The sequence below is a fragment of the Phycodurus eques genome, chromosome 2 (genome assembly GCF_024500275.1).
Source record: "Phycodurus eques isolate BA_2022a chromosome 2, UOR_Pequ_1.1, whole genome shotgun sequence".
NCBI lineage: Eukaryota > Metazoa > Chordata > Actinopteri > Syngnathiformes > Syngnathidae > Phycodurus > Phycodurus eques.
Window position 1 is genome coordinate 7,452,105 of NC_084526.1, and position 27,626 is coordinate 7,479,730.

At 39.2% G+C, this 27,626-nt stretch overlaps 1 protein-coding gene across 1 annotated transcript; it reads left to right on the forward strand.

Moving 5' to 3' along the window:
* Positions 1–508: 508 nt before the first annotated feature.
* Positions 509–27,006, forward strand: LOC133396143 (calretinin-like). Its single transcript, XM_061665631.1, has 11 exons — positions 509–701; positions 13,498–13,574; positions 17,220–17,309; positions 17,441–17,521; positions 19,763–19,819; positions 20,127–20,204; positions 22,390–22,445; positions 22,523–22,562; positions 24,819–24,872; positions 26,321–26,392; positions 26,468–27,006. Exons 1-11 carry the CDS (start codon positions 611–613, stop codon positions 26,582–26,584), a joined length of 813 nt encoding a protein of 270 aa, XP_061521615.1. The 5' UTR covers positions 509–610; the 3' UTR covers positions 26,585–27,006.
* Positions 27,007–27,626: the final 620 nt, after the last annotated feature.

Here is a 27,626-nt window from a genome sequence, read left to right on the forward strand (position 1 = left end):
ATAATTAGTCTTATCTTTATACCTTAAAAACCAGGCATTTGAACAGGGGTGTGTAGACTTTTTAGACCCACCGTATTGTCCTCTTGCTTTGTGATTTTTTTTCTGATTGTATTGCAATTGCACAACATTGAGAAACACCTGCCCCAATTTTTATTTTTTGTTTACAGCTTTGCTAATACAACACATGTAATGGACTTTTTTGTATCATACTGTAAATGATAAATGCATATTTCTTATGTGTTGTCTTTATTTGATTAGGGGGGGGGAGGAACCAAAGAGGCTCATTTGGTTGTCATGGGCAGCAAAGTTGTATGATGCATCGTCACAGCAGCAGCATCATTTCATGCCAACTCATATGTAATGCCCAGGAGAGCCCCCCTTGCCTCCCTACAGCTAAAGTGGTCCCTGGTTCCCGTGGGGGGGGGGGGGGGTGGTCTTCACGGCCGAGGCGCTCTCTAGTGGCGGGCAGGAAAAGTGCAACCGCCGCGGGGGGGTTTAAAAGCAGCGAGTGAGGAGGAGCGGCGAGCAATAGCGAGGATCTACACGGGCAAAAGTTGATCTTTCATCCACCGTGCAAGCAATTGCATCCATTCTAAGGAGGGGAGACGAGATGGCAGCCCAGACTCAGCAACCTCACCTGCACCTGGCCGAGCTCACCGCAGCCCAGTTCATCGACATCTGGAAACATTTTGATGCAGACGGTCAGTGACTTTTCTTTCCTCTTTTCTCTCCCTTGAAAAGTTCATTGCATCAAACAAAAACAATGGAAAAAAAGATAACATCTAGGAAGTGACTTTGTATTTACATTTTATGCATTTTAGCACAAATGAATGAAACTTAATAGAGAGAATATTCAAAGAATATATTTTGCACTCCTGCTGAAATAAATGGATGACTGGTATTTTTTTGTTTTTTGTTTTGTTTGTTTGCGTAGTTGAAATGAAAAATAAATAATATATATATATATATAATCTTGCATTTTAATCTATGTCATTATTACATTAAATATATATATATTGCCAAGATATGTTTATATTTTCAAATCACATCCCACTTCATCCTTCAAAAAGTTGTATAGAATGGTTTGGTACTCTCTATTTTCTTTGTTGTTTTGAGTCTTAAAAACTGCTGTGTGCTGCTTTAACACTTGAATTTCCCCTCTTGGGATCATTGAAGGATTATCTTATCTTATTTAATAGTATGGCTATAATATGTGATTAAGTCTAAGAAGGAATGTTGAAGGGGGGGAGAGCTTATAGAATATTTATAAAGAAGCAGAGTGAGTGAAGAAGGAATGGAAAGTGGAGAGAGAGAGAGAGAGTACAGAGGGGTGGGGGTGTATCATATAAACAGATGAAAGATGCAAACGATTTAAATTAAAGGGAAATGAGATGATGGGTGGAACCATTCAATGCCGACAGTAAAAGTCTCCAAAACAATTACACAAATACAATAAATACATTTTTACATTTACGGTACATAATGAAAACATCTTTGACTGTTAACTTATCATGACTAATTTGAATGAGAGCTACCAATCACTGTCTATGTTAGGCTGGGTTAACATTACGACAGTGCATTTTGATGCATATTTTTTTGTATGAAAATGAGATAAGAATCAAATAAATACAGTTTCTAATCTGTAAAAATCTGTAAAAACAAACCCCCTGCCATGAGGTAAACACAATGCATGCTTATAAATGTCAGCAGGCTGAACATTAGCCAACTGTTCTTGCCACCCTTCCCATTTTCATGTTCTAGCATTAATTGAAGGATTACCTTCTCCTGCCATTCAAAAATCCCTCTGAACTCTATTGTTAAAACCAAACCGTAGCCTAATTCTGAGGTAGTATTAAAGTTCACCGATCCAGCTTTATGTCAAAGCAACCAATTGCTTGCATATATGGATGCTTAATGCTGGGGGGACCTGCAAGACCACTAAACCTTCCCTAATCTTAAATGTGTTCCACACACTTCATGACTCTGATGAGTCTTTTGTAAATATGGTGATGTCACCATGCCTTTAGATCAAAAATTAATTGACTCAAGAGCCAATGGACATGTAGTGGATTCATGAAATCAATTTTAATCCTTTATACAGACAAGATCAAAAGAGCTTATAGTGTACTCTGAAGCTAGCACTAGTCAACAAAATGGGAGAGTAAGTCATTGAGACATTAAAGCTATTTGGAAATGTGGTTGGTTACAATTTCAAGTTACCCCGTTGAAAATGTAACAGCAGTGTAACTATTTCAATTACAACCCCAATTCCAATGAAGTTGGGACATTGTGTGAAATATAAATTAAAACAGATTACAATGATTTGCAAATCATGTTCTACCTATATTAAATTTAATACACTACAAACACAAGATATTCATTGTTCAAACTGATAAACCTTATTGTTTTTAGAAAATAATCATTAACTTAGAATTTTATGGCTGTAAGACATTCCAAAAAAGCTGGGACAGGTGGCAAAAATGACTGGGAAAGTTCATCAAACACCTGTTTGGAACATCCCACAGGTGAACAGGCTAATTGGGAACAGGTGGGTGCCCTGATTGGGTATAAAAGGAGCTTCCCTCAATTGCACAGTCATTCACGAGCAAGGATGGGGCGAGGTTCACCTCTTTGTGAACGAGCGCGTGAAAAAATAGTCGAACAGTTCAAGGACAATGTTCCTCAACGTACAATTGCAAGGGATTTAGGGATTTCATCATCTACGGTCCATAATATCATCAAAAGGTTTCGAGAATCTGGAGAAATCACTGCATGGAAGTGGCAAGGCCGAAAACCAACATTGAATGCCCGTGACCTTCGATCCCTCAGGCGGCACTGCATCAAAAACGACATCAATGCGTAAAGGATATCACCACATGGGCTCAGGAACACTTCAGAAAACCAATGTCAGTAAGTGCAACTTGAAACTCTACTATGCAAAGCAAAAGCCATTTATCAACAACACCCAGAAACACCGCCGGCCTCTCTGGACCCGAGCTCATCTAAGACGGATTGATGCAAAGTGGAAAAGTGTTCTGTGGTCCGCCGAGTCCACATTTCAAATTGTTTTTGGAAATTGTGGACATTGTATGCTCCAGGCCAAAGAGGAAAAGAACCATCCGGACTGTTATGGACGCAAAGTTCAAAAGCCAGCATCTGTGATGGTATGGGCTGTGTTAATGCCAATGGCATGGGTAATTTACACATCTGTGAAGGCACCATTCATGCTGAAAGGTATATACAGGTTTTGGAGAAACATATGCTGCCATCCAAGCAACGTCTTTTTCATGGACACCCCTGCTTATTTCAGCAAGACAATGCCAAACCACATTCTGCACGTGTTACAACAGTGTGGCTTCGTAGTAAAAGACTAGACTGGCCTGCCTGCAGTCCAGACCTGTCTCCCATTGAAAATGTGTGGCACATTATGAAACGTAAAATACTGAAGCTGGACATCAAGCAAGAATGGAAAGAATTCCACCTACAAAGCTTCAACAATTAGTGTCCTCAGTTCCCAAACGTTTATTGAATGTTGTTAAAAGAAAAGGTGATGTAACATAATGCTAAACATAACCCTGTGCCAGCTTTTTTTGGAACGTGTTGCAGCCATAAAATTCCAAGTTATTTATCGGTTTGAACATTAAATATTTTTTCTTTGTAGTGTATTCAATTAAATATAGGTTGAACATGATTTGCAAATCATTGTATTCTGTTTTTATTTATGTTTAACACAATGCCCCAACTTCATTGGAATTGGGGTTGTACTTTGACAACGCAATATAACTAATTATATTTGATTACATTTTGATTACTTGGACGTGTCCTCTAAAAAAAATAAGTGGATTAAAACCATAAATCATTATTTGGGAATTAACCACATATTTGTTCTTTACACAAATAATAAACTTGTAACAAAACATGATGAAATGTAAATACATAATGAAAATGTGTTTGTTGCGTTATGTGTGTACAGCATGTGGAAAATCACCATACCATATACCATGTTGACCGAATGACAAATGTGCACAATTTAGACAACATCACTTCATATGAAAACCAGATATGTTAATGTTTAATTTAAAAAATCCCAAAGTTATAAAGATAAAACTGTTCAAAACATCAATGTTGTTTTATGTGTTCAAAAGTGTAACTATGAGTGTAACCTTTTTGAAATCTCAGACAAACTAATAGATTGCACCACAAGGTGGAACGTCAAGGTCATATTTGAAAAAATATGTCGTGTTTGAGACTACTGCACAATGGCACATGACCAGAAAGAGCCAATCACAAACATCGGCTGTAGAAGGAGGAAGTGATATGAAAAAAAAAAACTGTTAGCTTTTGCGTCTATGTTTCTAATGTAACTAGAATTGTTATCATGGAAATTTCCAAAAGCAACTGTAATTTAATAGCACATTTACTCCCAGTAATGTTATGGATTACAATTACATAATATACATGTGAAATTACATAATCTAGTTACATGTAATTAGTTACTTCCCAACACTGGCTATTGGTAGTACAGTGCTTCACATAGCTGACTTTTGCTAGCGTGGTACCAATTGCCACTCTCCATTTACAATCAACCTGTGACTAACAGACGTTGAAAACAATTTCAATAATTCAATCCGAACCCTTTTTATAAATGACACGTTAATGATGACAAGCGAACCAAAATATAGGAACAATAGTTTTTTCTTTATTTACGAACAAGGGAGAATTATAGCTAGAAAATGGTTCTGCAGGTTTGCATATTGGACACATAAAAAGACAAAAACGATACAGATCAAGGCTGACATGACCATAAACAACAACATACAGAATCAAATACACCTTAGTTTACAAGTGACCTGACTTTGAGATATGAGCTGTTGCTCGTCCGATTTTTTATTTATTTTTTTGCTTTAACTTCTGCGCAAAACTTTTGGATACTTGCGCTAGATGGACAGCAACTGCACAACTTTCATTAAAGAAAGTTTAATGCTCACACACAATGCAAAATGCCATACATGGGCTAACAAAACTAACATCAATTTTGCATGTCAGAAAATGGGCAAAATATTGATAATTGTTTTGCAAAGTTAAGATGTTTTCAAACATCTTATTTTGGAAAAACACTAAGATAAGCATTTATCATTATAATAAATGAAATTATTCATATTTACTATTGAGATGCTGAAATCAAAGGATTTCGACGATTTTACGTAAAAAAATAATTTTAGGTAAAAACTGTAAATGCTTAATTGATTATGGAAAATCATTATCGATTAATCTCATAATTGATTAATTATTGCAACTCCTTTAACCAATGGATATTTGAACATAAACTGTTCAGCAACACATGTAGACAGATAATATAACAATACTCACGCATATATCCTTTATCCTAGGCGAAAAATGACTAATATTTCTGCAGCTTACTGAGCAGTTGTGACCATCTTCTTTGTTAATTTCCCTATGAATATATTATACTGCCCCCTGGCCCCCTGGTGGCCAAGGCACACACACCAGAAGGGGATCAACCCAAGTACACAGTGTGGCCATTGAGAAGCATGGTCCTGGTTTAGCTCCATTTGGAAAGCCCCTTGACTTAAGTATTATATTGACGATGACTTCAAATGAATTAAAATATCCTGCTGATCACACGTGCGCTACTTGAGCGGTTACATCACTTTACATGAGGATACTTCCTCATTGGGGGACAGATAGAAACGTTAAAAGCTTCTTCACTTGGTGGCAAGAACCACAAATCGCATACATTGTTGACTGCTGGAGTGCGGGTTGCTGAAGATCGATGCAAACTAGATTCATCATAAATCAACAACCATGCTTTATACTCACTCTTCTGCATGACAGATTCATTACAAGGGCAGTTTATTCTCTATAAATAATCGAGGCATGTGTGCAGAATTGTACAATATAATTGCATCAAAAGCTGGAGGAAAAACTGGCAACCTTCATGTTGAGCCATTGGACTGGTTTATTTTTGGGGGATTGTTTGGTGATGACCAGACTAGGCATTAGTTCACTTTGAAAGGTTATCACCATCACAGCTGTGACCCAGACGTCACTGAACCGGACTGTGAATGCAAACTGGGACAAAAAGAACAAGAGTTTGGGTGCTGGATGGGACCACAACTAATCAACAACATTTTACCCACAGATGAAGAACTCCTTATTGAGGTGGAGTCATCAAATTTGCTCTCGTCAGCCATTCTGAGACACGTTATGTAACTAAGAGGGTTGCATTTGCACTCATGAGTGCTGTGCGCTAAGGCACGTTTGTATTGCAACTCACACGTCATACATACAGTACTAAAGATGGGACAGTACTCGGTACCCTCTACACGGGACAGTATGCCACTATGGACCATAGTTTTTCAGTTTTGCGATCCACTTTGGACATTACGGGCTCTATTTTTGTAGATCCCACATCAAACTGGTGTATGCATATTTTCGTGCAAGCGCAATGCTTTCATGCGTGTGTTTGCCAATTTGGCAGACCAGTCTGCACCAAGCCGTATCGGCGCAGCGAGAGTGCGCCTGGCAGAGTGAGAATTTGGTGGCAGAAAGTCAGTCTAAACTTATACCTGCTCAGAACACATCTAAATAGTGGTGCAGCTGGTCTCATGCGATTTTGCTGAATTTGATCCGGGCACGGGCAGACAGATACGCAGGCTCCACAGACGTGTGGTGGATGTCAGATGTAATTCCATTCCTAAATATGTGAGCAACGAGCATGACACCCTCTGAGATACTTGTCACCTAGACTATACACTGTCTGATCACAACACTAGATGCACATTCACATTCTAATCAGAAGCAATACAAAAGCTGTATCAAAAATGCTGCTTTTACATTGACAATAATACTCATTTGTCAGTCTCACTTCACTGGATCCAGCTGCAAAGTGTGCTAATGAGCCCCTCAGGGGTCACAAGGTATAAAAACTTCATGGTACTGTGTCTCCCCCCCCCCCCCTGACTGTTTTGTTTAGCGACTCAATTCCCATGCAAACTCATTGTAGTGTAATTAACAGCTGCTACATTAAATTATTTAATATTTTTGAGAATACTGTAATATTGTACACTTGCACAGTCTAGTTCAGTGGTTGTCAAACTTTCCACATCAAGTACCACCTCAAAAAATTCATAGCTCTCCAAGTACCAACTTTAGAATGCTGTAATGTAGTAGTGTGGTGTAGGGTTCAAGTGTTCATCAAAAACAAAGCAGATGTTTTATTCCTATAAGGCATATTTCTCTTGTCGCAGCTGAAGTTCACCGTCCAACTAAACATAAAACACAGAGAATTACATCCATCCATTTTCTGAGCCGCTTCTCCTCACTAAGGTCGCGGGTGTGCTGGAGCCTATCCCAGCTGTCATCGGGCAGGAGGCGGGGTACACCCTGAACTGGTTGCCAGCCAATCGCAGGGCACATAGAAACAAACAACCATTCGCACTCACATGCACACCTACGGGCAATTTTAGAGTCTCCAATTCATGCATGTTTTTGGGATGTGGGAGGAAACCGGAGTGCCCGGAGAAAACCCATGCAGGCACGGGGAGAACATGCAAACTCCACACAGGCGGGGGCGGGGATTGAACCCGGGTCCTCAGAACTGTGAGGCTGACGCTCTAACCAGTCGGCCACCGTGCCACCCAGAGAACATACCTGTAGCTCTGCCTCAGGAAAGTCTGTGAGGTTAATGGTAGCAAATATTTCAAAATGCAATCGATAGGATAGCATTTATGTGATGGTGTTATAACACATATATATTTGAACACAAATGGTGCAGCAACACTCAGAGACAGACAATAAAGAAATACTAACAGGCATCTTTATCCTGTGAAAAACAACCAATATTACAGCATCTTACTGAGTCACTTACAGGAGTTATGAAACACTTCCTCATTTGTCTGAATTGCTGTATTACATTTTTATTTTTTATAGTTTATGTAATTACTAGATGTTTTTAGAAGGTACAATATTATAGCAAAGCAAAGACAATATTAAAAGCATTTAAAAACAAAGGGGAAAAACATCTTATAAACATTTAAAACAAAGAGAAAAAAAATAAAATTTAAACAGCGTTCAATGAAAGGAATATCCTTTAAAACTGGAAATGCTCTAAAAAGCATGAGGAAAAAAAGTTTTTTAACCTGGACTTAAAAACAGTCACACTTGGGGCTGACGTCACTTCTGTTGGTAACTTATTCCATTTGCGTGCAGCATAACAGCTAAATGCTGCTTCACTATGTTGGCTTTGGACTCTGTGCTCCACTATTTGACCTGAGTGTGTGGATCTCAGAGCCCTACTGGGTTTATATCCCATTAGCATTTCTTTCATATATTCAGGACCTAAACCATTTTGTGATTTATAGACCAGTAGCACAACTTTAAAATCTATTCTAAATCTGACTGGGAGCCAGTGTAAAGACTTTAGAATTTGAGTAATATGCTCTGACCTCTTTGTTCTGGTCAGAACCCGAGCTGCAGCATTCTGAATGAGCTGCAGGTGTTTAATGCTCTTTTGGGGCAGTCCAGTCAGAAGACCATTACAAGGGTCAAGTCTGCTTGAGATAAAAGCATGGATGAGCTTCTCCTGGTCGGGTTGGGGCGGCACGGTGGCCGACTGGTTACAGCGTCAGCCTCACAGTTCTGAGGATCCGGGTTCAATCCCCGGCCCCGCCTGTGTGGAGTTTGTTCTCCCCGTGCCTGCTTGGGTTTTCTCTGGGCACTCCGGTTTCCTTCCACATCCCAAAAACATGCATTAATTGGAGACTCTAAATTGCCCGTAGGCATGACTGTGAGTGCGAATGGTTGTTTGTTTCTATGTGCTCTGCGATTGGCTGGCAACCAGTTCAGGGTGTACCCCGCCTCCTGCCCGATGACAGCTGGGATAGGCTCCAGCACGCCCGCGACCCTAGTGGGGAGAAGCGGCTCAGAAAATGGATGGATGGATGGTCTGGTTGGCACATGCAAGCCTTCACTCTGGATATGTTCTTCAGATGAAAGAAGGTAGTTTTTGTAATTGATTTGATATGACTGTTGAAAGTCAGGTCGGAATCTATCAGTACACCAAGGTTTCGGACTTGGTCTTTGTTTCGTTAAGAGAGTGACTAGAGGTATTTACTAACAGCAACCCTCTTTTCTTTATTGCCAAAAACAATTATCTCTCTTTTTCTGTGGTTTAATTGAAGGAAATGTTGGCTCATCCAGTTATTTATCTGTTTTAGACAGTGACACAACACCTCAATTGAACTATAGTCATCTGGAGACAATGTACTAAATATACTGTAACTGTGTGTCATTTGCATAACTTTGATAGTCAAAATTAAAGTTCTGAAAAATTTGACCCAAGGGTAGCATATACAGGCTGAACAGGAGGGGGTCCAACAACTGACCCATGAGGTGCTTTTCTCATTTAAAAAACACATTGCTAAAATGTTTGTAGTTTTTTTTTTTTTTTACTACTGACTGAACAGTATACAGTTTACTCTATATTAAACGTCAAGTTTAAATACCATTAAAGGGTTTTCTAATTTATTACTTGAGATTTAGTGTAGAGGTCTGAAAAATAACACTGATGTGAGAGATGAAGGCATAGCACAGATAGAGAAATTGAAAAACTGGTGAATTTAATCTCCAACCCATCTTCTTCATATTTCTGTGTCTGCAGTGTTCCAGCAGTGATATGTTGATGTCTGAAAGCACAGATGGTGACACGGGCCACCTATGACATAGTGTGCAGCTGAGGAAGGGAGGTGAGGGGAAAGGGGGAGGTGAAGGGGCGAATGATCGCAAAGAAATTGAGATCAGATTAAGAGATGAAGAGAGAGTGGGTGTGGCTGCATCTTTACATTATATTCCATGCATTCTAAAAAGACTGCTCGTTTTTCATCTTTGTTACTCGTGGACAAACCGGAACAGTAAATGATGTATGAGCCTCAGTCATGTGACTCACCCTCATAACAATGTCGAAAAAGGGACAGAATGCTCCAATAAGCATCAATCTAACTGCCCACTTTCACTCTCTTCGTCAAGAAAACACGAATTACACACTCCAACTGCTCCCAAGTGCTGGGATTCATTTCTTCCGCTACAGCGAAACTCGTGAAAATGCCACTTTGGCATGAAATATCCGATTTTGAACACATGACACGCTCAAGACTCTCTTCATGTTATCACTTTTTAGCATTTCGTACCTGTGCATTCAGTGGGGACTGAGCCGATTTAACCCACCTCTTAATATCACTGCTGTTACATTGCGCTTATAGAAACCATCATTACAAAACAAAAAAAGGCAATATAACAGCACGCAATTGTGCCACGTCCAATTTTTATGTAATATTATGACAAATACATCATACACACCAGATATCCGGATAATTATTAAAATGTATTAATGTTTGCATGTTTTGCTAGTGAAAGTTGCTTGTAACAAGAGAAATATGATTGGTTCAAGAAATAATCCCATTGCTCATACAATACTTTACATATGAGTTTAATTTGTTCCATAACCATGCTTGTATATCACAACACTCATAATTTAAATCATTGTTCACCTTTAAAATCAATGGAAATACACTTATTCCGTTCCAGCCCCCCCAAAAACACACAAAAATCTGTTATGTTGTTTTGTTTTTCTGTGGGGGTTTGAAGCGCACTCGTATCTCAAATGTTTGCTCATAACTCACGACAAAATAATCGACCAAGCGACAGGCTGTATGTAAAAAAACTTGCAAGTCAAGGCACTCGTATTGTAATGCACCACTGTATGGTTTAAGTTACATGGGCTAGCACTACTGATTCTGAAGGCTCTGATTAGAATTAACATGGCAACACATAGAGCATGGGTGTCAAACTCAAGGCCTGGGGGCCAGCTCTCGCCCGCCATATACATTTATGTGGCCCGCAAAAGCAAATCATGTTTACCTCATGTTCTTCTGTACCAAAATTGCAAATTGAGATATATTACAAACACTTTTATGTTACCAAACCCCTTTTTAAAATAAAATGATTTCAAAACAAATTATCCAACAATTTGTTGTGTATTACATAATAATGTAATGAGGCTTACGTTTATATGGTTCCAAAGTCATACCGGACCTCTGATGGAAACCATAACTACAATGTGGCCTGCAACAAAAACAAGTTTGATACCCGTGACATAGAAAAAAAAAAAATCCGGTTGGACAAAAAAGCTAACAGACACATACTGGCCAAGAGAAATGCTGTGAAATGATGAGACTAGACAGCTGTGAATAAATTAAAACTATTTCATGGAACATTCACTGTATTGCCAAAAGTATTCACTCACCTGCCTTGACTCAGATATGAATTTAAGTGACATCCCATTCTTAATCCATAGGGTTTAATATGACATCAGTCCACCCTCTGCAATTATAACACCTTAAACTCTTCGGGGAAGGTTTCCCCCAAGGTTTAGGAGTGTATTTATGGGAATTTATGACAATTTTTCCAGAAGCGCGTTTGTGAGGTTACACACTGATATTTGATGAGAAGGCCTGGCTCTTAGTCTCCACTCTAATTTATCCAAAAGTGTTCTATAGGGTTGAGGTCAGGATTGTGCAGGCCAGTCAAGTTCTTCCACATCAAACTTTCTCATTCATGTCTTTATGAACCCTGATTTGTGCACTGCTGCACAGGAATCTTGGAACAGGAAGGGGCCATCTCCAAACTGTTCCCACAAAGTTAGCAATGTCCAAAATATTATCCTCTGAGCGCCAAAGGAACTCTGAATGCTTTAGGATACCAAGAGATTTTTTATAGTCAAACAGTTTGGCCCTGTTCTGTCCTAATATGTCTGTGTATCAGTGCACAAAGCAAGGTCCACAAAGATATGGATGACAGAATTTGGAATGGATGAACTTGACTGGCCTGCGCAGAGTCCTGCCCTCAACCCGATAGAACACGTTTGGGATGAATTAGAGCTGAGACTGAGAGACAGACCTTTCTCGTCCAACATCAGTGTGTGGCCTTTCGAATGCGTTCCTGGAAGAATCGTCAAACATTTCCATAAACTCACACCTTGTTGAAAGTCATGTTTAACCTTATCAATTTAGAATGGGATGTCACTTAAAATCATATGTGAGTCAAGGCAGGTGAGCGAATACTTTTGGGAATATAGTGTACTGTATATTAGAATTTAGGTAAATTGTAAATGTTGGGCAGTGCTTCTGATAGTGATAGCCTTTGAGACCCTGACCTCCCACTACTGCTTTTTTTAGTCAAATAGCTGATAGAATGTGTGAATCATCTTCCCTGGTGATTTAGTGCTACAGATCTAACACCAGACATGAATATTGATGTCTGAGGAGACCAATTACCATAAGACATGCATGCTCAATGATATACTGTATGTTGTCCGCTCTAATAAACACCCATGCCTCAATTAGTCACCAGATGCGGCGTTCACTTGAAATTGATGCCTTGTTTTTTGGGGTTTTTTTTTTCCCCATCAGGAAAAAAAACAGTTGGTCCCAGGTGGTGTGTACTAGCACAGAAAGCTTGAGGGCTTAGGAAAAATACAAAATAAAAAAAAAAGCCATGACAACTAGGTGAAGATGAACAAGTCACAATTAATAAACCGTGCAACAATCTACATACTGTAGATCAGCCAGTGCAAAGTAAAGTACACATATGACATTTTCCCTCACCTTAGCTTAATCAATGTAATTCATCATAAAAGTGCTTCTAACATACCTTGTTGGTTGTTTGCTAGTTTGGTGATGTCTTACTATTTCAACCCTTGCCCAAATTGCTCATGCTCGTCTGCTTTGGCAAAGCTGTCCAGGCAGATACGCTTCCCAAAAGATGACGTGGAAACTTAAACTGAAAACAATTAGTTCTGCCTCCAACTACACTGCATTTTTGGAGCCAAGAATAAAAGGGCACATGAATAGAAATTGCTCATGTGGACCAGTTACACATTACACTCCCGTTGTAGTGTTACCCAAACATGAGTGTGTGTACTCGCTAATATGCCAACTTCAAAGAGCGTATAAAGTAAATAATGAGTAAATAATAACAAACAGCTTTTTTTTTTTGGGACATTAAATCATCTGTAAGTCATTCATTTTCTGAAGTGTAATGTTGTAAGATTAGTTTGAAATGATATTAAAGTGTTTGGGCATCATAGTTTGTCGTATATTTATGATTTAAATAATTACTGTAGCAATTAAAACATTTTTTGGGAGGGCGTCAGTCACTTTTTATCTGTTTGCCGCAAGGTATGGTCCCTAAGCACCACAAATAGCAAGGGTTTACTGTACTTTGCATAAAATATTAACTGTAATCCGTTCTGCTTACTTATAAATAGCTATGCTTTGGACATTGCAGCGCACAAAGATTGTTTGCTCTAAAGAAAAAACACGTGTGCGCCATTACATCAAATGTTTCAGACAAATTAGTGGAGCTAGAAGCTATTGAAAAGTTTTATAAAACTTAATTTGGCCCTCTTGTGTTGTGCAGGAAATGGCTACATCGAAGGGAAGGAACTGGAAAACTTTATTGGAGAGTTGGAGTCGGCGAGACGAGGAGCAGGCGTGGTGAGTGCTTTGGTTACATTTCCCAAAAAAGTGGCTCATCATCAAGGTTTTTGCAATAAATAGTACAGGCCTTGAACCATTCTTTTTTACACAGTGAAGATATGGCTGTTTATGAAAACCATGGTAGAGCGTTTCCTGCTTTGGATCCCAAGCAAGACCCCATTTTTATTTTCGCTTGTTTAGTGGGTTGCACTACAAAGTAAAGGAGCCTGTTTTCTCAATAATATATCAGGATTGTGTACAAAAACTAAAACACTCTCTGAGTAGAAACTAAACATGCACATTTTTCAACTGATGTATTTTTATTTTTTTTTACACAACACTATGAGAAATTAGAACATTTATTTGGCAAACTATAGTTACAGTGTGTATTTTCCGTCATGGCTCATTTGGTAGATGTACACCTTACTTTTGGGACAGTTTTTGAGATTCGAACCCGGGCGCTCTTGATTGTGTCACTGAGCTGCTTATATTGTATACAGTACTGCACTATGAAAATAAAGATGATGTTGAAAAGAAATTTAGCCATTCAACATGTTTCCATTGTATATTTATTTTGTATATTGTCGCTGTCGGGCGGAAACCTTGTATGTCCAACTATGGTTAATGTCAAAGTTTTTCACAAATTTATACAATACTATTGGTCATCTGTTGTCCTTACACTTTATTAACCAATTTAAAGTTTTGAAACCAGCTTGAGAACAAATCTATTAATGCTCTTGAATGCTCCACTGTCAGAGAAGTGTCGGAAAACTCCGCCTCTTCCCTCACTCTACAGGAGTTGTGCAGCATTTTGTGGCCTCAAGATTGAACCTTTTTTTTTTTTTTGTTCAGTAATAACGAGTGAAAATATTGTAGTGTAGTCAGTTTAGATACATTTGACTAAGCCTGCTATGTTAAAATGGATCGTTGTAATGCTTCATTTTAGAAGGAACTGGTCAGCGATGAAGGTAAGTTTGTGTGTAGATTCATTTTGGACTATTACACTGCTTAATCAGCAATTTTTTTTTTATTTCTTGCCTCACTCATCTCTTACCATTTTAATCAATGATAGCGTAGCAAATCTGACATTTTTTACCATAATACATTTGAGATTTAACTTGATTTGGGGGGGGGGGGGGGGGGGGGATGTGCTGTGTTGGTGTTTGTGCACGACAGTAAATGATGATAAATATAAGGTATACCGTAATTTCTCGTATATAATGCAAATTGTCAAAAGTCAATAGTGCACATTATACATAGGTATAGGGGAAAATAAAAAAAAACTTCCATGTTTTATAAATGTATGCCACCATCTAGAGGTTATGAAAAAGCTGTACATTTTAATTCCAATATGCCACCACCACCTAGAGGTTATGAAAAAGGTGTAGCCTACACTTTCATTCCAATATGACAGGGGTACATACAGTGGGTACGGAAAGTATTCAGACCCCCTTAAATTTTTCACTCTGTTTTTATATTGCTGCCATTTGCTAAAATCATTTAAGTTCCTTTTTTTCCACATTTACGTACACACAGCACCCCACATTGACAGAAAAAAAACTGAATTGTTGAAATTTTTGTAGATTTATTAAAAAAGAAAAACTGAATTATAATTATTCAGACCCCTTTCTCAGTATTTAGTAGAAGCACCCGTTTGAGCTAATACAGCCATTGGTCTTTTTGGGTATGATGCAACAAGTTTTTCACACCTGGATTTGGTGATCATTTTCCATTCCTCCTTGCAGATCCTCTCCAGTTCTGTCAGGTTGGATGGTGAACATTGGTGCGCAGCCCTTTTCAGGTCTTTCCAGAGATGCTCAATTGGGTTTATGTCAGGGCTCTGGCTTGGCCATTCAAAAACAGTCACGGAGTTGCTCTAAAGCCACTCCTTCGGTATTTTAGCTGTGTGCTTAAGGTCATTGTCTTTTTTGAAGGTGAACCTTCGGCCCAGTCTGAGGTTCTGAACACTCTGGAGAAGATTTTCATCCAGGATATCCCTGTACTTGGCCGCATTCATCTTTCCTTCGATTGCAACCAGTCCCTGTCCCTGCAGCTGAAAAACAGTCCCTGGTTTTATCCACACATGCCACTTAGAATTAAGGCCAACAATTTATATCTTGGTCTCATCAGACCAGAAAATCTTATTTCTCACCATCTTGGAGTCCTTCAGGTATTTTTTTTAGCAAACTCCATGCGGGCTTTCGTGTCTTGCACTTAGGAGAGGCTTCCGTCGGGCCACACTGCCATAAACCCCGACTGGTGGAGGGCTGCAGTGATGGTTGACTTCCTAGAACTTTCTCCCATCTGCCGACTGCTTCTCTGGAGCTCAGCCACAGTGATCTTTGGGTTCTTCTTTACCTCTCTCACCAAGGCTCTTCTCCCCCAATTGCTCAGTTTGGCCGGACGGCCAGCTCTAGGAAAAGTTCTGATCGTCCCAAACGCCTTCCATTTCAGGATTATGGAAGCCATTGTGCTCTTAGGAACCTTAAGTGCAGCAGAATTTTTTTTGTAACCTTGGCCAGATCTGTGCCTTGCTGCAATTCTGTCTCTGAGATCTTCAGGCAGTTCCTTTGACCTCATGATTCTCATTTGCTCTGACATGCACTGTGAGCTGTAAGGTCTTACATAGACAGGGGTGTGGCTTTCCTAATCAAGTCCAATCAGTATAATCAAACACAGCTGGACTCCAATGGAGGTGTCGAACCATCTCAAGGATGATCAGAAGAAATGGACAACACCCGAGTTAAATATATGAGTGTCACAGCAAAGGGTCTGAATACCTCTGGCTGTGTGATATTTCAGTTTTTCTTTTTTAATAAATCAGCAAAAATGTCAAAAATTACATTTTTTTCTGTCAATATGGGTTGGTGTGTATACATTAATGAAGGAAAAAATGAACTTAAATGATTTAAAAAAATGGCTGCAATATAAGAAAGAGTGAAACATTTAAGGGGGTTTTAAAACTTTCCGTACCCACTGTATGACTGCATATATGTACAGTTGTGTTCATAAGTTTACATACACAGGCAGAATTTATTAAACGTTTTTTTGAAATACGACTGATGAACAACCATCTTTCATTTCTTTTTGGTTATGTTTTGTTTAATGATAATGCTTTTCTGAAATGATTGACAGTTTAATTTAAATCCCATTAAAATAACATTTAATGTGTTTCGACTGGTCCTTCACGTTTTCTTTCAAAATTGGTATACATCTTACAAATTATGCCTGGGTAATAAAACATATGAGCACAACTGTGGTGTTTTCTCATTTAATAAATAAAAGTAGGGCTGTGAATTTCAAAATAATAGCAAGTCAAAAAAAAGAAAGTATTACGTGTTCAAATAGTTCAAAAAACTAACAAAAATTCAGATAATAAATGGGTAGAAGCAAAATCATGCATTGTAAAAATGCATTATACATAGGAGAAGGGTTTTCCAGACTTTTGAGGTCAACTTTGGGGGTGTGTATTATACATGGGTGCGCATTGTACACTAGAATTGATGGTAGTACCATCTTGAACAATGTCGTATTTGGTAAATCAAGCAAGATGGCGTTATTTTGGATTTCCTGAAATGCAGTCATTTTGGAGAGGAATTCCACTCAACAGCGACGATATGAGGACCATTTTGCAAACAAGTTTTTACATTATTACTTTTGCAGGATACTTCACATGCTGCATTCAAGGAGAAGATGAGGGAGTTCATGGCCAGTTTTGACAAGAATTCTGATGGGAGGATTGAGATGACAGAGGTGAAGACCACAAAGAAACATGACCAATATTTCACTGAGACACACTGGTGGAGTACAGATGAAGAAAACAACAGTCAGGATCACTCCCCAAAAAATATCATCCATATCTAACGTTGTCTCTCTCTCTTCAGTTGGCTCAGCTTCTGCCCACAGAAGAAAACTTTCTGCTCTGTTTCAGAGAGTTTGTGGGATCCAGCACTGAATTCATGGCCGTAAGTTCGCATTAATCAAATCTGAATTGATTGATTATATTTATACTGGCTGGACAGAAGTCTCGGGGTAGTCCCCCTATCAATCCATTCATTTGTAAATTGGGTGTTAGTTCTTCATTTTACGAAGACATTTTAGACAATTATATGTGGGAACAGTTTGATTCATTTTTATTCCTTTCAAAGACATAATAATAAAAAACTTTAAAAACATGATCAAATTAATCGAGCAGATAATTGCAAATATAGCAATATTTATTCAACTAGTGATATGAGCATATAATCTGGTTCAAATTCCACTTTTTTGAAAAATACTTTTGGCCATGCAAAATTTCAAGATGGCAACCCCAAAATCCATTATGTCCACCGACAAAATTTATGTATTTTTTTTTTTAATATAACTCGAAATGCATTGATTTAATACGTTCCAATCTTGTGATTTTTTTCCAGTTACCTCATACAATGGAACCTCGGTTTACAAATCAACCGGTTTACGAATGATTCGCTTTAGGAAAATGTTTTTAAAAGAAAAATTACCTCGGGTTACAAACTATTTTCAGTTTACGAACAGTCTTGGTATGGCCCCGGAAGGCTCAGAACTTTTTGCTTTTTCTTGTGCTGCATAAACCTAATCAGCTCCATGCTTCGGGTTTCTTTGTTTTTTTTTTGCCCAAAATGGCAACCACATCCCACAATGCAACGCAAAAGGTACGCTTCATTGTGGAAGGTGTTGGCCATTTAGGGCTAGCAGTGACCACAATTACCGTACACATTATCGTACCCGAAAAGGGTAAAATGCTGCACAGTAATTCGCTAGCAAACCCACTGTTATTTCATCATCAGAAATTGTTTTCACCTATTTCTACAGTATATTTCAGAGTATTTATTTTTAACCACACAATGATCAAAATAAGGTAAATATAATGTTGTTCTGTGGCTGTAATGGATTAACTGCAATTCCATTTATTTCAATGTAAATATTATCTCAGTTTGTAAATGCTTCAGTTTGAGAACCAGGTCACGTAACAAATAAAATGTGTATCCTGAGGTTCCACTGTGTTTGAAAATTGACAATAATCAAAACTAATTGTGACTTGAGATACAAATGAGTTTTACGGGTTTTTCAAGACATGAGCTTTTATTTAGCTGATTTTATGTTTTGATTTGCAAGCAACATTTTTAGATATGACTGCTGTATTGTGCCAGTGAATTCAACTTAACTCACTTAACAACAACTCTTCAAAAACAATTCTTCGAAAAAACAAGCTTCAAGCTGTTTAATGCTGCTCCTAGCTGACGTTTACTGTCAAGCGAAACATAAAACACAGACAATTACACGTGTATTTAAAACAACCACCTAGCATTAGGAAAATTTGCTTAGCTTATAGCCAAATACATAATGGTACATTTTATAGACAGGCTAACAAATTGCATCAGTGTTCTGGTGTTAAAACGCTTGAAGCAACGAATACTTGAACAGACAGATAATACAGCAATACTACAGGCATATATTACCCATACCCTGCGAAGAGCGACTGATATTACTGTGACTTTTTAAGAAACTGTGACTGTATCCATGTATCTGTAGTCTGTATGTCAGTATTATACTGCCCCCAGGTGGCCAGGCCATGCACACAAGAAGGAGCAGCACAATGCCCATTGAATTGAGGCAAACACTGTGGCCAAAACTGTTTTACATTCTATTTAATTACGTCATTACTGTATGCTTTTATAAAGTACAATATTATAGAGTGCTATTTTTCTCATCCCCAAAAATTTATTTTTGATGAGGCTGGAAAAGATTAATGGCATTTCAATGGGGAAAGATGCTTTGAGATTGTTTCAAGTTATAAGCGTGGTCACGGAACAAATTAAAGTCTGTTTTCTTGCAGCTGTTTGTTTTGTTGACTCTTCTAAATTTGTCTGAAAGATGGAGCTTGTTCTTTGAAATGTCGAGGCCCAGGTAAGGTCTGCTTCTAAAGTGTGCGGTTCGATGTTCCGGCTGCTCGCAGCTTTCAAGCCTATTCTGAGACAACCATACATTATGGATGGAGCACCGCCTTCAGCAAAGGAGAGGCATTTAGTGCAGGTGTTTATAGTATCCATCTGGGTGGAATTCTATATTTACACAATATCTGACGGCCACCGAGTTTTTCTTTTACAAGTTAGTTACATTTGAAGTATGGTCTATTGTCTGTTGTATGTTGTCAGCTTGTGTAACTTCCCATTTTTATCCTCCTACAGGCTTGGCGGCGCTATGACACCGACCGTAGTGGATACATCGAGTCGAATGAACTGAAGGTAAATGACCACTGCAAAAACCTTAGTATGTTCTTATTTACAGTATAATTACAACACGACAGCTTGTCTGATACTAGGTCATGCTAAACAGACCGCTTACATTTGAAGCATTTGGTACACAAATGTAACCTATGATGGGGATGAGCTTGGTTTTGCATCATTCATACAGAAGTAACTGATTATTAAAAACCAAATATTCTTAAAAATACCTTTTTTTTTTCAATTTTCTGTCTTTAATATAATTCCGGTGATCGTGCTAATATATACAACATTATGCATTCATTTACCTTGCCAACTCTCTCGTCAGGGCTTCCTGACAGACCTGCTGAAGAAAGCCAACACAAGCTATGATGATAAGAAGCTCAACGAGTACACACAGACAATTGTGAGTATTATTTGGCAAACACGTGCTGTTTTCACGCTTTCTGCTTTTGCAAAATAAGATAGCGAATTCTTCCAAACTAAACATTTACATGCACCGTTATATAAGGTATTCGTTGGTTTCTGTTTATTCAAGTTTATACTAAACACAGTTTCAATCAGCTTGAAAGCAGAAAAGAAACTTTGAATGACATTGCACTGCATCCACACTTCAAAACATGGGCGTTTTGTCTGCTGCATTAATTATTGCATTTAAACATAATCCAATCTTAAATTTGTAATTTGCAAAAAGTGGGGCTCAGACTCGCCCTCTAAATCCTCATTGGTGGCGGGAGGTTCATTCGTGAGTTGATTCGACTCATAACGGATTCGTTCGTACCTCTAGTAAAAATACACACAAAGTGCCCTTTAGGCCAATAATAATGTACGTCCCAAAAAAAACCTCTCACGCACTCAAAAACCTCAGTAAACAATAAAATGTTTTTTTTGCTTTGTATGAGAGTTTTTGTGCGTGTGTGCGTGCATGTGTGTGTGTCAGAGGCTTTTGGTGAATGTTAGAGGTTTTTTGGTATGTGCGTGTTTGTGAGTGAAAGAGAGAGGGTTTGTATGTGAATGTGTGAGCATGCGTGTGTGTGAGTTCTTTTTGGTATGTGTGAGTTCTTGTTGGTGGTTGAGAGTTTTTTGTGTTGTGTTTAAGAGGGTTTTTTGAGGGGGAAGTGTGAGGTTTTTTTTAGTGAGATTTTTTGGTGAGTTTGAGTTTTTTTGGTTTGTGAGAGAGGGTTTTTGGTGTGTGTACGAGGTTTTTTGATGAGTGTGAGACTTTAGTGCACCACGCTACTCGGTGGCCACTGATACATGGGGTCGGGGCAATGACTGCCAGTCGGGGACCTGGCAGTCATGGTCACGGGGGGGAGGTGGGTTTTCACTAGGGTCATGGCGGTGCTCCTGGGGCCCCTCTGGCGGGACGGCTGCTTGGTGTGGGGGCTCCCCTCTGAGGCTCTGTGACTACTTTCCGGGGTGCCCCCCTTATCGTTCCATTGTCGGGCGCCCCTATTCGCCTTCCTTTCCACCAAACAGGGGACACCGTCTTGCCCTCGGGCATGGCGGGGACAGGCTACATTAGGAGCCCTGCCGGTTGGTGGGGGGCATCTCGCTGTCCTAGGGGTGGGGGGGCGGCAGTGGTTGCGGGGTGCGTGGGGTGGTGTGGGGGATGGCGTTGGGCCCCTGCAGCCTACGCCGGGTGGTCGGTTTTTGGGGCGTCTTGGGTCTCGTGGCGTGGGAGGTGTCCCGTCCACCGGGCCGCTCTCGGGTGGGCTCCTGAGCCCGACCTGGTCGTGTCGGCCGCACCACAGCTCCAGCCGCTCCACTTCCTGTCGACATGCAGACTCGTCACCGTCCTTGATGAGGCCGACAGTGGCCTCATCAAGGAGGCCACTGTCGGTGGTGGTGTCATCTGCAAACTTCAGGAGATCCTCCTTTCTGTTTGAGCTAATAGCCGAACAGGACAAAAAACAAACAAAAAAACATGAGTGCGAGACTTCTTTTGGGTGAGGCTGAGATGTTTTTGGGTGTGAGAGTTTTTTATGAAAGTGTGAGAAGTTTTCTGGCTGCGTGAGGGTTATTTTGTGTTGTGTGTGATGTTTTTTTATTGTGTCTTTGTGTGTGAAAGACAATTTTTTTTTTTTAGTATTTGTAAGACGTAAATGTTATTTTTGGCCTATATGCCACGTCATACTCACCGCCCCGTTCACGATGTACATCTGCAGAATCAAATACAAGAACCAAATCAAATATATCAAAATGTATTGAACTAAATATTTGTCATTGTGGTTGTAGTTCACAATGGCGTGGAACTGCACTGCGTCATACTGAGAGCTGCGTCTAATATTTTGCATATGCCATTATCATTTTTTTAAAAGCAGATTTTTTTTTAACACAGCTCTTGTACTCCAGTTTATTAGGTGTAGGCTACCTTATGTTTTGACATGTGAGTGTTTGTGGACATTTCTTCTTCTGTGCTAATATATCCCTTGACTGGCTGTCAGCTTCATGCGGCCACCAGTCGAAGTTCTTCCTAATGCAGACGTGTAACATACGTGTGCTTGTAGAGCGCACTGTGATACTTGAAGTTCCTGCTGTTTTCTCTGGCTTTTCTCATGAAATTCCCTGTTAATCCTCGTTCTCTTCAGTTAAGGATGTTTGATTTGAACGGTGATGGGAAGCTCGGCCTCTCTGAAATGGCGAGGTTTGTCTCAAATGTATAAATATTCTGCAATATCCCCGCCTCAAAGACTACAGCATTAAAACTTTGTGTCATCACAGGCTCTTGCCCGTACAGGAGAATTTCTTGATGAAGTTTCAGGTAGGATAATACACACTTTATGATTCGTTAAAATTTCGTTTAAATTTGTAAATGTTTCTGGGTAACTCAAGTCATGTGGGTGATGTACTGAACCACAGCAGTTTCAGCAATACTGGATTCACGATACAAGAGTATTATATGACCTTAATGTGCTTAATGGACATATGGCACATTGACACAAATGCATGGTTACTTTAAGTCCCGTTGTAATCACGTTTCATAATATTACATCTGCCAGGGAGGTCGTGTACATCTCTTGGTCAGTGGGATGATGCAATAGTAATTTTCACACTTTTACACACTTTTTTTTAAGGCAGATTCAACTTTCAAATTCAAAGGCAGAAACAGTGATGTTTTTCCTGTTTTATTAACATTGTGAGACATTTTATAAGAGTAAAACTACTAGATGCTATTAGGTGCCAGATATTACTTTGGTTGTTTTTCACCACATTTTTGACACCACTCATAATTTCTATAAGCAGGCAGTGATAAGCCACAGGTGGAGAGGCATAGGCTCCACTATCGATGTCAGGCATCACCACGGTAACATTAAACTGCAGTTAAGTAGTCTGAGCTGATCCAGATCAGCTGACTGCAGTTTCTATCACGTCTACGAGATTGCTATGTTATGGCCAGACATTTTCATGTCCCCCACCCCCCACCAAGATGTGATAAATATCAAATTTTAAAGATGTAACCTTGCTGTCTCATTCTATGGTTTCTGGGCTCTATTAGTGTTTGTAGTGTCTGAGTTAATGAATTGTTTTAACAGGATAAAATAAATGTTTGTGACATTTGCAGATTTAGGTAAATACATCTTTTTCATTCATTTTTCTCAGAATAATCCAAATTGATTCATTTGTTTTGGAAAAGCTTAATATTTTCCCCCTCTTCAGACTAGAAAAACTGCATAAACTGAAGGCCATTACACTAGAGCCAATCAGGAGCCTAAAAAAAAGTACATTTCAGATAAAGTGGGATAACAAGGGTATGAAATCATCCTTGTGGACTGATACTTATTCTTTTGTTTTCAAAACCATAAAACGAATGAAATTGGCTCACATTAAGAACTTATATCACATGCTGGATGACATCACACAAGGAAGAAGCCGTTTCTTTGTGGGCAGAAGGCTGAAATGCATAGAAGAAATATGCATATAAAGTATTAAAAATACAGTGGTGCCTTGACATACAAGTGACCCGATTTACGAGGTTTTCGAAATACGAGCTGTCTTTCGGACGATTTTTTTTGCTTTGACTTACAAGCGGAAATGTTGACGAAACTAATGTCAATGTCGTGATATTAAAAACACTTGAAGTAACAGATATTTGAACACGAGTGGTGGAGCAACACATGTATACAGACAATATAACAGTACTCACAGGCATATATTCTTTATCCTCTGCGAAAATCGACTATTATTACTGCAGTTTATAGAGGAGTTGTAAATGTCTCGTCCGTCTCCATTTATATCTGTATGTCTGTATTATACTGCCCCCAGTCAGCTCCACAATCGCGAAACACAAACTATTTAATTCTTTACGTTCTATTTAATTCTGTTATTCTTATGTTTTTGTAGTGTACAGGATTATTGTTCTATTTTCCTAATTAAAAAAACACATTGCAAAAATGTGTTGTTAGTTTTTTGGGGGGAGGCTGGAACGGATTAATGAGATTTCATTCATTGCAGTGGGGAAAGAAAATTTGAGATACGACTGTTTTGAGGCAAAACTGTATAAATATATTTTAAAAGTGTGTTTATTTTACACATGGCCTAAGTTTTATTAGAAAAAAAGGTTTTAATATCAATACCTCTTAGTAATGTCTGGACAAGATTAGTCGAAAACTCATCTTTCTGAATACAATGTCCAGTTAAGTTTAAAATCCCACTAAAAAATATCCACATTACATATGTAATCCATTGCCTGTAGATGTAACTGGTGACATAGACCCCATTTGATGATGACAAAGATGAAAGTTCAAAGTTTGTAGCACGGATACATTGTTAATCTTCCCTAAACGCCTACCACACGTACTTTATGTTCCCATATATGCAGTGGTGCTTGTGAAAACAGATCAACAATTCCTTTCTGACAGAGGATTAGCTAGTCGGGTCGGGATTAATACGTACAACGCTAGTCCCAGTTATCATAATCGGCATGGATTAATATGAGAGGTGGATGCGTTGGGGCTTTTTACTGCTCTCTAGAAATGTCCCACGGCTTCTAACAATTTTCTTGCTCTTATGCGCACAGGGCATCAGGCTCACAGTCAAGGAATTTGACTCCCTCTTCACACTCTATGATAAGGTGAAAATACACGTGCGTGTTTTTTGTGTGTCTTGGTTCTGTTACATTTTGTTTGTTAAAACAACTGGCATATGGCACAAGTCTATTTACTTTTAGGATTATTTGTAGATTGCATTAGCACTGGCGGCACGGTGGACGACTGGTTAGAGCGTCAGCCTCACAGTTCTGAGGACCCGGGTTCAATCCCCGGCCCCGCCTGTGTGGAGTTTGCATGTTCTCCTCGTGCCTGCGTGGGTTTTCTCCGGGCACTCCGGTTTCCTCCCACATCCCAAAAACATGCATTAATTGGAGACTCTAAATTGCCCGTAGGCATGACTGTGAGTGCGAATGGTTGTTTGTTTCTATGTGCCCTGCGATTGGCTGGCAACCAGTTCAGGGTGTACCCCGCCTCCTGCCCGATGACAGCTGGGATAGGCTCCAGCACGCCTGCGACCCTAGTGAGGAGAAGCGGCTCAGAAAATGGATGGATGGATGGATGGATGCATTAGCACTGCTGACGTTAGCCACGGCTGCTACAAAAGGTAGCATGATTTGTTCGTAATGGAGTGTGACTATAACACTGTGTGTTATTGGTTTGAAGTTTTATTTTTTGGGAATGCGTAATGAGATAAAAATGACAAAGCGGTGTTTTGTCAAGCAGAAATGTTGCTAATTTTATATTGCTTCTGAATCAGCTGCCTGAGGTCCCTTCGCTCTGCTTTCTTTTACTAGTCTTTGGCCCAGTTTTTGGCAAATGAGGGATGGGCAATTTTTATTTTGATTTGACGGCGGTGGATATTCTACTGTAGTTTCAGCAAAGCTCCTGAAGCCCAAGGTAACAGGTCAGCGCAAGACTGCACAGCAAATGATTGACACCTCGTCAGTCACACCTTCTGTCTCTGATTCGTTTTTGCGAACACGTAATATGATGAACATTTTGAAACAGTGTAAATATTTACTCTGCAACTATAGCCACTGTTTCAGCCTCCATTGAAGAAAAACTAAATACCGGTAGCAATGTCAGTAAAAACAGCAGAGGGTTTCTAGTACCAGTTACCTCATAATTTCAGGGACACGTAAATATGAAAATAGAATATACATGACCAAAATGCCTTTTTTTTTTAATCAAATAACTTGTTGTGGACATTAAAACCATGTAATTAAAAAAAAATAACCACTTATTACACACACTGTAGTAAGCAGAGCAGTTTGCATGCCAAAATCTCCTGCATCCAATGAAAAACTATTGTATAAAATGAAGAAAACACATTTTAAGAGATTTGTCATTGTACTGGCGTGTGTCCAAATGTTTGGCAACATAAGACCTCAGTTTCATGATTGTGCTACATTTGTATGACTGAGTGATTCGAATGTGGATGCCAAGGGCACTTTATAGTGATATTGACACAATAAGATTTCATGCTTATTGGGCTCCCTCCTCATGTATTCTGTCTCTTCTCTATTCTCAGGATGCGAATGGCTACATTGACGAACAGGAACTGGATGCTTTGCTGAAGGACCTCTCTGAGAAGAACAAAATGGTAATAATGACACTGAGATGGAATATGTATCAGCAACATGTATGCTTTTCTGACCAACGAAGTGTATGTTGGCAGGATGTGGAAGTCACAGGACTTTCGGGGTACAAGAAGAGCATCATGGCTCTGTCAGACGGAGGGAAACTGTTTCGCACTGAGCTGGAGATCGTTCTCTGCCGGGACTCTGAGCTGTGAGACCACCCTCCCTCCTCCCCCCACCCCACCACCACTGCCCCCCCACTGCCTCCTTCCTACATCCTGTTGTAAACTGGTGCATGTATGACTTGCTTACAATGCTAGAAAGAAAACGTATAGTGCTCCTAAAAGCACACAGTCAACTGCTGGCCCCTCTGTTTATTCTTTTTAACACTTCGCTCCATGGTGAAATAGCCCTAGCAATTAAATATATTGTGTGATCAACTTTGTTTTTTTAGTTCCTATTTTAATATGCATTTGCAGTTTTACATCAATCCATCTATCCCCCTCCCCTCACTTAATACTTCTGTTCGTGTATGCTATTTATTTTTGTCAAATTCAATTCCCTCTTGTTTATTTCATGAAGCTTGTACTGTTCTATTAAATATATTACAGAGAGAATGAATAAATATAACATAAGACTCTTGCTTCAGTTATTCCCTCCACATTAAAGAAATATGTCCCCAAACAGCAGGGGGATTATTTCACCTCGCAACAATGCAATGTGAGAGAAAATAATTTCATCCCGCTGGAGTGGAGTGAAGATTACAGTCTGGGCGCTGAAAGGTAACCACAGCGGCAGGAGTGATACAACTTCTCTGTCCAATCTCCTGCTAACAGAAAGCGTGATGTAGGACTGGGAGCTCCTCCATTTTTCATGCAGCGAATGCTTTTGTGGCGCTTTTAGATAAAAGTGAGTCGAGTGGGGAAAAAAAAAAAAAAAAAAAAACATAGGAGGAGGATTGTCTCACAGCTCACTCCTACTGCATGAATACAAACAAAGTAGCAATAAAACCTAAGGAAAGAACTGTCATTTCTTTATGCATGTGTGCATTTACAAGCTATTAAATATCATAAAATGTACTGTGTCCAATACAACAACTAAATTCAGAGTATTCATTAAAGGGTTTCACTATTAACACAATTTGGAATTTAGCACTGAGTAAACACTCTTTTCACGCACAATGTTATTCATTTCTGTGGAGGGTTAAGCAACCCCCTCATCTATATCATATATATACTGTAACATTCTACTTCCATC